The 15,563-nt window shown below is 35.7% G+C and overlaps 2 protein-coding genes across 3 annotated transcripts; both read right to left on the bottom strand.

The window, feature by feature from the left end:
- Positions 1-494: 494 nt before the first annotated feature.
- LOC141713622 (uncharacterized) lies at positions 495-6,995 on the bottom strand. 2 transcript variants are annotated; one of them, XR_012572000.1, is made up of 5 exons: positions 6,785-6,995; positions 5,987-6,349; positions 4,456-5,480; positions 4,213-4,276; positions 495-688 (listed from the first exon to the last, which is right to left on the bottom strand). XR_012572000.1 is itself a non-coding variant. In XM_074517120.1 (4 exons), exons 1-3 carry the CDS (start codon positions 6,993-6,995, stop codon positions 4,456-4,458), a joined length of 1,599 nt encoding a protein of 532 aa, XP_074373221.1. In that variant the 3' UTR covers positions 3,994-4,276. The 2 variants fall into 2 exon arrangements, 1 of the variants encoding a protein (XP_074373221.1); XM_074517120.1 differs by lacking the exon at positions 495-688 and having other exon boundaries at positions 3,994-4,276.
- Positions 6,996-7,043: 48 nt separating this feature from the next.
- Positions 7,044-12,116, bottom strand: LOC141713621 (uncharacterized). Its single transcript, XM_074517119.1, has 6 exons — positions 11,771-12,116; positions 10,759-11,277; positions 9,807-10,322; positions 8,704-9,138; positions 7,722-8,210; positions 7,044-7,261 (listed from the first exon to the last, which is right to left on the bottom strand). The coding sequence occupies exons 1-6, from the start codon at positions 11,850-11,852 to the stop codon at positions 7,044-7,046; spliced, it is 2,259 nt and encodes a 752-aa protein (XP_074373220.1). The 5' UTR covers positions 11,853-12,116.
- Positions 12,117-15,563: the final 3,447 nt, after the last annotated feature.

Below are 15,563 nucleotides of genomic sequence, written 5' to 3'. Positions count from 1 at the left end.
CACATTCAGTATTATCATGTTTCAAATAATGAAGTAACTTGTTACATGCTTTAAATTATAAAAAATGTTAAAGAGCAACCACAAAATTATATTAAGGAGAAAACATGTTCTGCCTAATCAGGAACTAAAAGTTTGAGAGTAAATCAACTATTGTTCAAGACATGTCTGTACATAATAAGACAAGTCATCTTAAGGATAAGTTGTTTGATAATCTAATTTTGTATTATGTAATTATATTTCTTGAGTCTGTAAAAATGTTAAGTAGATTAAACTGGAAGATTTTTCAGTGAACAATCATCAAGCTAAGGAATAAACTCTAGAATAAGATCAAATGCTGATCATACCTCAGAGAGAAGTGTAGCAACTTGGAGTTAAATAATGTTATTCTATAACAAATGCTCTAAGTCAGATATCGACCAGACATAGATCAAGGGATATCGAGAAGTATGTAGAAAAGTCATAAAATGACTTGTAGAGAAGTCTCATGAGATATCGACAAGTCAACCTTATTTATATTACAATGTACGAAATCCCAATTTATTTATCTTACAACTGAAAATAAAATAGGCTTACAAACTTTTAACTCAAACCAATACAAACATCATCTGCTAGCTTATTTCATTTCAACCTGGAAACCTAACTCGCACACTTGTCAGGGGATCCTCGCTACCACCAGTTTCCTTTTTAACTAGAAAAGAACATAAAAGATGTGCAAGGGTGAGCTAACTAGCTCATCAAGTCACAGTGACAATACTGAGATTAAACAATGATCAATTGAAATGATATAGGACATCAAATTCCTTGATAAGTAATGATTAGAATTGGATATTCACTTTTATTTTAAAAACCAAGATTAGGCTGCTAATCAGTCACGCACTAACCACGAGCAAAACTCAGAACTCTGCTTTTTATACTGGATCCAAGACACAAATTGGCATATCATGACCACGAATCTGGCCAGACCACGAATCTGGACCGACCACGAATCTGGTCCATATTTAAAAATAATTCAATTCTATAATAACAACATGATAAAGAATGTAAATAAATAAACAGAATCATAACTAACATTTATCTCGAAGTATAAAGTGATTCATAACATCATAAGGGTATATCGAGTTGTGTATAAGGATTGGCTTCAAGCCTGGGAAAGAATCAGATTATAGAAGAACAAAGGTTTAAGGATTATAAGGATTAACCTTCTGATGTATAAGGTACGAAGGTTTGTATATTAAACAATTTCGTTCCAGTAATCTGTATATGGTATATATGTATTTGTGGAGTCGTATCGTATATGTGTGATTCGTATTTGGGTATTCAACAATTAAAAGTTTACTAAGAATAAGGCTTACGGCTCAAAGATAATAAGAAGAATCAGTGTTTAGGATTAAGTACTTCAAAGTACTTGCAATATACACAAGAACAATTGGGATACTTAACAACATATATAAAGAAATTTCAGGAATACTTGCAGTATACAAGGAAGAACAAAAATACTTGTAATATAAAACAGAACTATTCTGAATACATATCACAAGAAAGTTCAGGGATACTTGCCTTATCTCAATCCGCTTTCACTTTACTTGTACTCGTGTATTGATTCTCACACACTGACCACTTGCTTTACCTTTCTATGTCTCGCTTCCTCTATTAGACATTACATTTATTTATCAATACTTATTCTCATCTCATTCTATTCGTTACAAGTTTAAGAAGGAAGCAAGCAGCAGACAGATGGAAATCAAATCTCAGTCTCACAACATTTACATAGATTATATTACATGTATGTGAGTAAATATTGAACCTAATTCTCAAATATATAGCAAGGCACCTGCACTTATAGTGTATGTATGCTAAAAATTGTTGCTCGACACTATCCAAGCTGCTGGCATACAAGAACTTGACACGAGGAAGAAAGCAGCTGGTCGAATAAAATAGAAAAGAAGTCGCAGGAACCAAAGCCTATCGAGTAACTGAATGAAAAGGTCAGAGGATTTCCATATTAAAAGACAATGCGGGATGGGAAAAACTCTCTGCCTGTACAAGTTGTTGGGACATACTTCCAGAAGCTTAATGCACGCCAAGATAGGAGACTGTGCATTTGTACAAAACAAAATTGAAGGAGCTGCAGGAGTTTAGTGCAAGAGGAAAGGGAACATACCTCTCGAGGAACCGCAATGAGTACATTGTGTTTCTTCTCAAAGATGCACAGAAAGACATGAGAAGAAAGCGGACATTGTATAATAGAAAAGTTAAAAATTAGCATCAGCTGGTGCAAGGAAAAGCTGCCTAAAACATGAAATTTAGAAATATTTACAATCTTTAAAGAACTGGTGCCACGCAAATCAAAACCGGGCATTTCAAAATCCCACAAGGCCCTATTACTAGATTTTTAGGTTCGAGGATGATGAGGTTCGTAAGAGTGGGTCACAATATGAGCAATTTAATTTCATTCATTTAAATTCTGGTTTCCAAAACGCTGGGTTTCACAACCAAATATATCCAGCATCATAAACAGTGGACAAAATATTAAATCCATCTCACGTAGAAGGAGAAATTAAATTAGGAATGCTTAGGGGGGTAAATAGGAGGTCTTCAACAAGAAAATACAATGAATTGTTAAAGCATATGAAGTCATATGCAGAAACCTGCGAATGAGCATTCAGGAACGAATCTGGTGTAATCAACCAGAGGTGTCAGTAAGAAATGGTACACAAGTGCAATCCAATGTGAGCATTTGCAAAGAAAAGTCATCTCATTTCCATATAACAAAGAGAGACAGTACAAGTTCTAAGAAGAGAAGGCGGCGAACCAAGATGGATATTAGATGATAAAATTTATTAGATGAAAAACTGAATATCTCGGAAGCCAGAATTTTTAAAGATACAGATTGAAGATGATCGATAAAAAGAAAGCAAAAGAACCACAACTCAGGTCAACTTGGTGCAAACTACGCATTGCAGGTCAATTAACTTCGACTCAGCTCAGTCTCAATCGGCTCAATTTAGAGCAAGATGGTGCTACCAGATATGAGATTAATCAAAACTACTCTTTCACATCTCCCTCTGGCCAAGTCACAATCGTTGGTCTTCATAAAAAAAACATTACTCATACACGGGTTTGAAGGCATGAAACAGCTTGCACTTGCATCTTGCATCAAAGGAAGATAGCTCAATACCAACTGTAGAGCTTAAAATCGGAGCACTAATACGGCACTGACAACCCAGCACACTCCAAGTCTGATATCACGCAAGGAGAGCTTCATCCAGAATTAATAATCCAAGGAGAAGCTCCTCAATGCCAAGAATAGTCAGACTGATGGGATAAAGGCATACTACAATGAGCTTGGGACTGAAAAATAAATCAGCAAAGGAAAATTGCAGATTCATTGTAGGTGGAATATGCAAAACATAGGTAAATTCAGAAACATTTAACTAAGCTCCTGGTCATGACAAGGAAACAGAAAGGCAAAATTTTGTAAAAATCCAAAAAATGAAAAAAAATTGGGAAGGAGGCTGGGTATAAAGGAAGCAGAAATATTAAGCAAAAGAAATTTATTATCTGCTCACGACTTGAATAAAAAGGAAAAATTTGTAAAAAAGGGTAGCTGCTCCCAGCTATTGAAGACGATAAGATGACTCTGCAGATTCAAGAGTTCCCTAGGAATTAAAAAAAAAGTTACACGATGAAGTAAAAACGTTTATGTAGCAAAATAGGAACAATTAGTCGAATTCCAAGACAATGACGGAAAAAAGCAACAAGATCTGGTATTTGCATTCAGTTGTTGCCTACAGAAATAAGTACCAACTTCTCCAAGACACCTAGAAAATTAATATTAATCCTGCAAAATCCTAAATAAAATGGAAACACAAGCTACGTATCACAACATTTTTTTCCAATAAACGCCCCACTCACCTAGAACATTAATATTAATTAATGCAAAATCTTACTTAAAATGGAAACACAAGCTACGTATCACAACATTTTTGCCAATAAACACCCCACTAAAATAACTAAGACTAACAATGACCAAACAAGAAAACCCTACTAAATAGATAAAGAAGATTAAGAGAAACTTAAACACCTAAGCATATTAGATACCGAACTTGTCAAAATATACTTTATATTTAAGAAGTATGTTTTTCCTCAAGCTTGTCTATAATCCGAAACTTCAAATTTAATACAAAAGAGTAATCAAAATGTACTTCTGACCATGTTCCGATGCACCACCTCTCCTGAACAAACCAATCCAAGCTCCAATTTGAATCATAAATCCCTGCAAAAGTGTCAAGTAATCAGCTTTATATATCAAGATAGATTACAACATTTCCTACATATATCCTAGGTGCAACTTCGAATAGCAATACAAAGGTGGGTTCAAAGGCTAAATGTTGTATGCAATATGGTGAAACTAATGTTTAGACATGGTAAATCTGCAAAAGAAAACAAAATAACCTAAGACGGAGGGACAAGAGATGCGTGACAAGTGCAGATGCAGTCCATCTCACTAAGATCAATCTTCAGTCTTCTTTCCAAATGGCGCACATCATTTGCATCCAACAAATAAACCAACAGGTTCCCATCAATCCCAACTTCCATCATAACGAACTGATTCCTAACAGGTAGGTAGCGTTTTATGCTACCCCAATCATCAGATCGGAACTTGAACATCACCTCCCAACTTGAATCATCTTGCAAAGACCATATCCTATTCCACGATCGACCTGCTTCCTTAACAATCTGAACTAATCCCAGGTTAACGTGCAATGAGAATAGGAAAATACAAGAATGTTCCTCTGAACATAACCCGGGTAAATCAAGTTGCGCACTAGTCAAATCCGATAAGTCCATGGCAGATACAACTGATCTCTCAAGATCCTCCCCCAAATGAGCAGCAACAGATGTGCATAAGAGGTACACCATGCCAACAACACACACACCATGACACATATGTCTTATGTTGTTGGGAACCCTCTGACATGTAACATACCATGATCTAGTGGAAGATGAAAAAACAGCGATTTCCCTGGCTTTGTTCTTCCTAGACTGAAGTCTTTCACGAAATCTCAAAATCTTGTAATCGCCATTTATATCTTTCCCAAAGGCATAGCAAATCTGAGTGACAGCATCCGCAAGAGGAAGCTGAGGAATCTCGGATGGAACGGTCCACTCCTGAAGAATAGGGTTAAGAATAGTAGCATTGTCACCGTTGAAAAGTATGCACACAAGACCGTCTACATCAGCAACAAATTCAAACATCATCCTTGAAAATCTTTCAGGAATATCAAGACTGTCTATTTCCAAAAGCCCATTCAACGAATAATAATGAATGGCATCGCCTGTGTCAGGAGCAAAGAGGAACAGACAATCACGGAATTCATCCAGATTATTGAGATGATCCTCCACAAATTGAGGATCAGAAATGAACTCACTGGACTCCGAAGACGATTTGATGATCCAAGCCCTCGTATTCAATAAGGCTGTAATATATGAAAGATAATTCTTCAAGTTAATATAACATACAAAAAACAAATGCAATCACAAATCCGACTAATAACCTTTTATGGTGCATCTATCATTTTGAATTAATAAACAAATAAAGTTTATGGGCCTTATACAAATATTTTATAAACTCTTGTTCTATACAAATATATGCAGAGCCTGTTTAAATCTTATGCAAGGAACATGTTATATTATAAGAAAAATCTAGACACTGACGTTGTATTTTAAAGTTGTTAGTGTTCACTCACACATAGGATTTGGAAAATTTATCAGATAAAGATGCACCAAAACAAGAATGTATTCACCCAGAAATATATGCAAGTCAACAAAAATGTTAACCTCAAGGACAAAAGCTACATAAAAATACCTCATATAAAAGGAAAAGAGGAGCATGCATTACAAGCATGACAAACAAGGTATGATGCTAAAGTACTATATCATTTACCAAGGCCCATATATCATATACGCGAAAAATGTAGCGCACCTGGTGGCTGGTTCAGGTCTTGTTGCTCATGACTACTGGTCTTATTAACAGTAGTCACACCGCCTCCTACACCAGCTTCTTGTCTCGGATTTGAGACCTCACACCTTGCTGAACGTTCTCTCTGCTGATGTTTAACTAAAACCTTGCCCTTTTTAGAGACCTCAGCATTAACTGCCTCTGCCTGCTCTGAGGAAGTATCTACATTATCATGGGCTCCAGCACTAGTTTCCAACTCACTAGGTTCACCTCTCTGTTCAAAAAGATTCTGATCCTTCTTTGCATGGTCTTCAGATTTCTGTGCTTTTGCATATCCTTTCCCTTGGCGAAGAACTTTGCCAATTAGCATATGGCCACTCAATAGAGCTGAAGATAACCAAAGTAGGATGCTCAAATTTGATAAAGAATATCACTCAAATGTAAATTATATAAAGTAGGATCTCTAATTCACATATGCAACAAGGACGAGTTCATAAAATTAAAACAGTGACATAGAGATTGTTAGAATGATATACTCCACCAAAAAATACGACAAATTACGACAGAATTGTGGACATAACTAATCTAATTACTAGCATTGCTGGAGTAGTACTAATATTCGCCAACACTGTAGTAAAGTGTTCTTAAGAATATTCAGGAAGCAAATTATGGCGAAGGCGAAACTTCGCTTGCTTAGGATGAACAATATGCATATACTTGGGAAAAATGAACATGCACACAAGCATAATATAACATAGCATGATATTATAGTACTATAAACCAGAACCATAAATCATGTCTGTGGAAAATAATTAAGCGTACCCTGTGTTGCTGGTTCAGGTGGTTGGTTCACTTCTTGTTGCTCATAAGGTCTGTCTGGCTCACAAACAAATGCCTGCGCATAAGTCTCATTGAATTCCTCATAGACTGCCTTCCTATACGCAAGAGCAGCAGCCTTTTTCTTTACAAAATCCTCGTGCTCAACATTCACAGATGACAAAGCCAGTTGGTTGACAAAATCTAGCATCTCCATAGGCAGAAAATCATATCCAGCTTCTTGTCTAGGATTTGAGATGAACGATTAATTCTTTAGTAGAGCATGTCCACTAGTGGGAGTTTCGAAAGATCCCTCAACTTCACCACCGTGGACTCCAGCACTAGTCTTAAAATCGTTTGGTTCACCTCTCTGTTTAAAGAGACAGTGATCCTTCTTTGCATGGTCCTTGAATTTCTCTGCTTTCGCATAGCCTTTCCCTTGGCGAAGAACTTTGCCAATCACCATATGGCCACTCAAAGGAGCTGAAAATAACCAAAGTAGGATGCTCAATTTTGAGAAAAAATTCACTAAATGTAAACTATGCAAAGTAGGAATTCTAATCCATAAATAGAACAAGGATGAGTTCATAAAATTCAAACAGTAACATAGCGAACGTTGGAATGAAATACTTCACCAAAACATACGACAAACTAATGGACGATAGAAATGCAGACACATCTTAAATAAATTTAATAACTATGCATTGCCTCAAGTACTTTCAATATTCACTAACCCTGTAATACCGTGTTCATAAGAGTTTTATGGAAGCAAATTATGGGGAAACTTCACTTGCCTAGGATGAAAACCGATAGATCTGTTGTCTATCCGCATATACTTGGGAAAAATAAGCATGCACACGATCATAATATAACATCGCATTATAATATAGTACTATAAAACCAGAACCATAAATCATGTATGTGGAAAATAATTAAATCATACCCTGGGTTGCTAGCTTAGGTGGCTGGTTCACTTCTTGTTGCTCATGCCGTCTGTCTGGCTCACGAACAAATGCCTGCGCGTAGGTCTCATCAAATTCCTCATAGACTGCCTTCCTATATGCAAGAGCAGCTGCCTTTTTCTTTGCAAAATCCTCGTGTTCAACATTCACAGATGACAGAGCCAGTTGGTTGACAAAATCAAGCATCTCCATAGGGTGAAATCCATCTATCGATTTCCTAATCTGAACCACCCCATTCGTGGAATCCCCAACATCATATCTGGAGTCCCCCAAAACAGTTGTCGAACCTACATGACCTACCTCCACTTTAGATCTAAAGCACTCTTTACTTTGCAACCCAGCGGTCATGTTAACAGCATTTATGCTACTTGCTTCCCCAGAGCCTTGTTCAAAGAGATAGCGATCCTCATTTGCGTGGTTCTTGGATTCATGTGATTTTTCAGAGCCTTTTATTTGGCCACTCAATGGAGCTGAAAACAACCAAAGTATGAATACTCAAATTTAATGAAAAAATTCACTATAATGTAAATTATACAAATCAGGATCTCTAATTCATATATGCAACAACGATGAATTCATAAAATCAAAACAATAACAGCGAACGTTAGAATAACATACTTCACAAAACATGCCACAAAGACGATAGAAAGGCGGACACATCTTAACATACTCAAAATATAAATTTAACTACTACGCATTGCCTCAAATACTTATAATAATCGCCAACACTATAGTACAGTGTTCTTTAGAAATTTAAGGAAGCAAGTTATAGGAAAAATATGCTTACCCATAAATTATAGCACAAATTATGCTTTCTTAGGATAAAATCGACAGATCTGTTATCTATATGCATTTACTGGGGAAAATTGAGCATGAACACAAGCATAATATAAAATCGCATGATAATATAGTACTATAAACCATAACCATAAATCATGTCTGTGGAAAATGATTAAATCATACCCTGCTGGTTCACTTCTTGTTGCTCATGAGGTCTGTCTGGCTCACGAACAAATGCCTGCACATAGGTCTCATCAAATTCCTCATAGACTGCCTTCCTATACGCAAGAGCAGTTGCTTTTTCCTTTGCAAAATCCTTGTGTTCAACATTCACAGATGACAGAGCCACTTGGTTGACAAAATCTAGCATCTCCATAGGGTGAAAATCATCCATCGATTTCCTAATCTTCTGTAGAGCATGTTTACTAGAGGGAATCTCTAAAGAACCCTCAGCTTCACCACCGTGGACTCCAGCACTACTTTTCAACTTGTATGGTTCACCTCTCTGTTTAACAGAACAATGATCCTTCTTTTCACGGTCCTTGGATTTCTGTGCTTTTGCACAGCCTCTTCCTTGGTGGAGAACTTTGCCAATTACCAAATGGCCACTCAATGGAGCTGAAAATAACCAAAGTGTAGGATGCGTAAATTTGATAAAAAGTTTAACCCGGACGTAAATTATACGAAGTGGGATCTCTAATTCATATTTAAAAGAAGCAGGGGCGGATCTAGAAGATTTCTTTAGGGGGTACCGAGTAAACGCGAGGAGGTGCCCCCTTATTCCTGAATATTTCTGATTTTTATGGGGGGGCTTCTATAATTTTTTCACCCGTTTTAATGGTGCAAAAACATAAAATATATATATATATATATATTATTTAGGAGTGTGGCCCCCCATGCTCCTTTGCTAGATCCTTCCCCGGCAACAAGAATGACTTCATAAAAATTAAAACTATAGCATATTGAACGTCAGAATGATATACTCCACAAACCATATCACAAATGAATGCACGATACAAATACGGACATATTTTAACAAATATTTGTTACTATGCAATAACTCTAGTACTTCTAATATTCACCAAAACTGTAGTACAGTGTTTTTCAGAATTTTAAGGAAGCAGATTATGGCGAAACTTCGCTTGCTTAGGAGTAAAACCGATAATCTGTTATCTATATTCATATAGTTACGAAAAATGAGCATGCACCACAAGTTACATAACATGATACATTAGTTCTATAAACCAAAACCATAAATAATGTATTGCGAAAATGATTTGGCGTACCTGGGGTTGCTGGTTTAGGTGGCTGGTTCCTGTGTTGTTGCTTACGAGGTCTCTCCGGGTCATGACCAACTGCCTGCGCATAGGTCTCATCGAATTCCTCATACAGTGCCTTCCTATACGAAAGAGCAGTACCCTTTTTCTTTATAAAATTCTCCTGCTCAACGTTCACAGATGACAAAGCCAGTTGGTTGACAAAATCTAGCACCTCAATAGGCTGAAAGTCATCCCTCGATTTCATAATCTGAACCACAGAGCTGACAGCCCCTTCCCCGAAATTTCCAAAGTCCCCCAAAGCTGTCATCGAACCTACATGACCCACTTCCACTTCAGATCTAAAGCAATCTTCACTTTGCAACCCAGCGGTCATATTACCAGAATTCATGCTACTTGCTTCACCAGCCTCTTGTTCAAAGAGATAATGATTCTTATTTGCATGGTCCTTGGATCCATGTAATTTTCCAGAGCTTTTCCCTTGGCGAAAAACATCTCCAATTACCATTGGGCCACTCAATGGTGCTGACAAAAAAACCAAAGTATAAGATCCTCAAAATTTGATAAAAGATTTCACACAAATGCAAACTGTACAAATTAGGATCTCTAACTCATATATGTAACAAGCATAGGTTCATAAAATTCAAACAATATTCTAGTGAAGTCAGGTATAGTAATTTCAGAAAAATGCTGCAGGCATAGAAGTACTTCTGCACAATTAATTAAGAAAGATGAACGACGTTGACCTCAAGTAAAAAGGCTAAATACACCACGGTAACAAATACATCTGCAGATTATGGGAAACTTCGCTTGTTTAGGTTGAAAACCGATAGATCTGTTGTCTATATGCATATACTTGGGAAATATGAGCAAGCACACAAACATAATATAACATCTGATGATACTGTAGTACTCTAAACCAGAACCAAAAATCATGTACGTTAAAAACAATTTAGCTTACGCTGGGTTGCAAGTTTAGGTGGCTGGTTCACTTCTTGGTGCTCATGAGGTCTGTCTAGCTCATGAACAAATGCCTGCGCATATGTCTCATCGAATTCCTCATAGACTGCCTTCCTATATGCAAGAGCAGTTGCTTTATTCTTTGCAAAATTCTCGTGTTCAACATTCACAGATGACAGAGCCAGTTGGTTGACAAAATCTAGCATCTCTATTGGGTGAAAGTCATCCATTGATTTCCTATCCTGAACCACAGAGCACACAACCCCATTCGCAGTATCCCCAACATCATATGTGGAGTCTCCCAAAACCATCAAACCTACAAGACCCACTCCCATTTCAGATCTAAAGTACTCTTCACTTTGCAACCCAGCGATCATAGTACCAGCATTCATGCTACTATCTGCTTGTTCAAAGAGATGATGATGATCCTCATTTGCATAATCCTTGGATTCATGTGAATTTTCAGAGCCTTTTCCTCTATCAAAAACTTTTTCAGTTACCATAGAACTACTTAATGGTGCTGAAAAAGAACAAAAGTATACAATGCTCAAATTTAATAAAGATGCTACACGAAAGTAAACTATACAAAGTAGGACCTCCAACTCATTAATGTAACAAGCACAGGTTCACATTTTACTGGTTTGCTATGATACATGAATTCTCTTTGGGATCAATATTGATTGATTACGCTTGGACATCGTAAAATCTATCTTCGTGTTTCATTGCTTACAATTATTATCAAAATTGACATCAGAGCCCTAATTCACAGACCTAAACCCCAAATGTAGTCAATGTTCATCTTAATAAGCAAGATCAATTAGCTAAACAATTACGCACACACGCACACACATACACACAACACATACATACACATACATCCATATCATACACACATATATTATTCTGCACATATATATACATAGATACATACATACATTATTTTACGAAAGAGGAGAAAGAGAATCACGTGAGGAAACGAGATAAACAAGAGAAAACGGTAAATAAAATGGCACCTGGACAGGTTCTGCCGGAATTCGAGGAAGTAACCGGAATTCTTCGAACTCCGCCGTCAATTCGCTTTGCTGCTTCCACCATCTCAGTCCGACGAGTTCGTTACAGCTTCGTCTCCAAACAGCATATGTACAAAATGTGGTTTGCTGTTTGTGTATGTATATATACAATATGTGGTCTGGTATTCTGTTAGTGTGTGTATATACATATATGTGTATACACACAATATGTGATCTCATATGTATGTATACATACATCTACCCAAATATATGGGGGCGATCTCGGGGGTTTGGGTAACCTCTCAGCTTTCAACTTCAACATCACGTCCAAAAGCACAGTATGTGTGCTGTGTTTGTTTTGCCACTTTCTTTTTCATTTTTTTTAAACATATCCAGTTGATTAAGGCCAGTCGACAAAAATAGCCGATTTCTCAACAAAATGTACCAAAATGACTTGTTTCAAAAACCTGGCCAATTTTAGCCGATCATATACGCATATGTCAAGAGGGTAATTTAGGATACGCATTCGGGATTGAAGTAATTTGAAATACGCATTTCAGAACAAGGTTATATAAATTTTATAACACAAAACACGCATTTGGTATGGGAGTATATGAACTTTATATGCATTGAACAGATGCGTATTAGTATTATATTATATATACTGTTAAGAAGAAATCCCATGCTGCACAAACGCACCTATCCCATGGGACTATGTCCCACCTACTTTTCCCTGCCTTCGTTCTCCGTCTTTTGCAAATTGCAGATAGCAGATGTGGAGAGCACGAGGTGGCAAGCACTCAGACAACAAATACTTGTAATACGCATACGTCAGTAATGTCAATTCTGGGGGTTTATTCTGGATCGTTTATATATGTTTATATATCTACACAACCCTAAAGAGGGAAGGCGAGGGAAGGTGCATATATTTTCGTATTAATTAATATGTTTATTTTTCGCATGTAGTAATCAGTAGACAAAAACAAATTCATTATTTTAAATGAAATCATCCCTATAACCTCATACTAATTATACATCATAATCTTAGAAAATATTATTTTATAATGCTATCATACACAATCAGATTTAAATCAGAATTTTTACCTCTTACAATAGCTTTCTGGTCACCGGAAGTCTCAACTCACCCTTGCCCTATTATCCATAACGCTCTCCAAGCTCCTTTGGATATTCTTTGGCTGGATGCAGGAGTCCTCACACGGTCTCTTCCATATCGCTATTCTTCAAGATATTATTTTTCTGAACCAATTCTGATTGTATATAATACATATAAAATAATCTGTTTCTATTATTATGATATATTCCTAGTAGAGTTTATAGAGAGTGAAGAAGTTTAGCCAGACATATTCAGAGAGAGAGAGAATTGAACTTCAGAAATTTTTCAGATATCTTTCCCTTTCATACATGGACTTATTTATAGTAGTCTTATATGGTTACAAATTACCGGGATAACCGGTTTCTTTTACATAATTACTAATAATTCAGGAATCTTTCATTTTCTTTGTCTGCCATTTCTTCTTTTGTCGTTTCTTCATATTTTCTCCATCTTTATCTTTTGTGTCTGCCATGATATCTTGCAGGATCTGTCATCTTTTCCAGGGAATCTGCTTTTTCTTTTCTTCTTTCTCCATTTTTGTCATTTTGCCTTGATATTGTTGAAGAGAATCTCCTGGTAATATAACCTTTTCATATTTTTTGGTTTTCACCATTCAATTTACAGTGTTCTGGTGTATTACACCATTTTTGTATTATGCAAAGGGATCAGAATTCCCTTTGTCATCATCTTTCAGACTGATAATAGGTCTCTTTCGAGGACCTGTTATTCTTTGATAATATTCAGTAGTATGTTTTGCATGATTATATTTCAGGTTTTCTATTTTATCAAGCATTATCTCTAATGCCATAGTACCTGAATTTTGTATAATATTATCATAATATAAGGTTATTATACTTTCGGTGAAACCTCCACCATGGCTTTCAGAAATGATTATAGCTTTCCGAGCTCGTAGTATATCTTGTATTTTGGACCTGAGGGTAGCTAGTCCAATGGCTCGTTTTTCACATAACCATTCCTGGAATTTGTTAATATCACAGGGATTGGGCAATTTCAAGCTTTTGGTTTCTCCCACAATATCTGCCATATTCCTTCCCAATTTAAATAGTTGACATATTATTATGGGTTTTCCAACTAGATCGGTTGATGCATCAAAAACTTGTATTCCGTATGAGCCTGCTCCCATTTCCCGTATCATAGCTTCCACGGATTTGACAATTATACTTGGTAGCTTTGATATACAATACATAGTTTCATTTGTTAAGATCTTGTCAACAAAGCCATGTATAAACAGGTTATAGACTATGTCAGGTTTTGCATTTTCACAACAAATATATCTGGGATATTTTGTGGATTTTGTCAGCCTGCAAATATCAGGGTTAGATTTATAGTCATAATATTTCATCATTTGCTCGTATGTTTTTACTATCTCAGGTGAGTGTTTCAGCTTATCACTCATTGATAAATTTGACAGAGTAGTTGATATGTTGGTTGAAGGTGATGGCATGGTTGCAAGCTTTGATGAAAATGTCATAGGTTTTATTGTAGGGATTGCAACTAAAGCTTGTAGAGTTGTTTTGTCTTTTATAGCTTCCATAATTTGTTTCAGAAAATGTTGGTTCTCCTGAACCAGGGTTTCTATCTCCTTTTGAAGTTTGGTGATTTTTTCATTATTGGTTGATATATGAGATGTGACATCAGTGATATATTTCTCAAAATTTTCCATCTTTTGTTATCCTGCTAAGAACAACAAACAATTAAATTTTTCCTTTACAAAAACAAAATGCATGACATTCAATGGTATTTAATTTTCTAATAATTGATATTAATAATTCATCAATATTCCTTCTATTAGGAATGAAATAATAACCAATGTGTTTTTCTATTTCTAGAAATCCTTTATATGCTTCTTCTAATTTTTCTGTATTATTTTCATCTAATCCTTCGAGAGCAAAAGTTTTTATAAATTCTACAGCTTCTGAAGTAGTAGTCCATATTATTAATAATCCCGATATTATTTTCCATGGTTGAACTTGTCTTCTTGTATATTCTATTTTCATTGTTTATTTTCTCTGCTAAGATAGTCAGCTAACACATTTTTTGTTCCTGATATATTTTTTATTACAAAATCATAACAACAGAAAAAAGATTGCCATTTTCTTCTTTTATTTAATTCTGGTAATAATTCTATTTTATTAGTAATAAAGGCTTTTACTTGAGTATTATCTGTTCTTACTACAAATTTAACAGGTAATAAATGATAATGAAACTTCTTAATCCCATATTTTACAGCTAATAGTTCTTTTTCATTTATGTGGTAGTTTGATTCATTAGGTTTCCAAGTTCCTCCTGCATATCCACATATATGTGTATTTTCTTTATCTATGTCATCCTTCTCATATGCTATTAGGACTGCTCCCCATCCTATATCGCTAGCATCAGTATATAATTCTAAATGATCTGTTTCTATGGGTATTCTATGTTTTGGTAAATCTTTCACCTTTTCCTTAAGAATTTTTATACAGTTTTCATGTTCTTTTGTCCATCCAAAAGGTTTATTTTTTGTTAGTTCCTGTAATGATTTTCTTAATTTAGGTAAGTCTTTAATATGATCTGAGGCATAATTTATTATTCCTAAAAATTGTTGTACCTCTTTTTTATTTTCTAATTTGTCCTTAAAATTTACAATCTTTGTTACTATATGATCTTGTAATTGTATACCTT

Source organism: Apium graveolens, chromosome 3 (genome assembly GCF_009905375.1).
Source record: "Apium graveolens cultivar Ventura chromosome 3, ASM990537v1, whole genome shotgun sequence".
Lineage (NCBI taxonomy): Eukaryota > Viridiplantae > Streptophyta > Magnoliopsida > Apiales > Apiaceae > Apium > Apium graveolens.
Note: the sequence above shows the minus strand (reverse complement) of the source record. Positions and strands in the feature narration are given on the sequence as shown.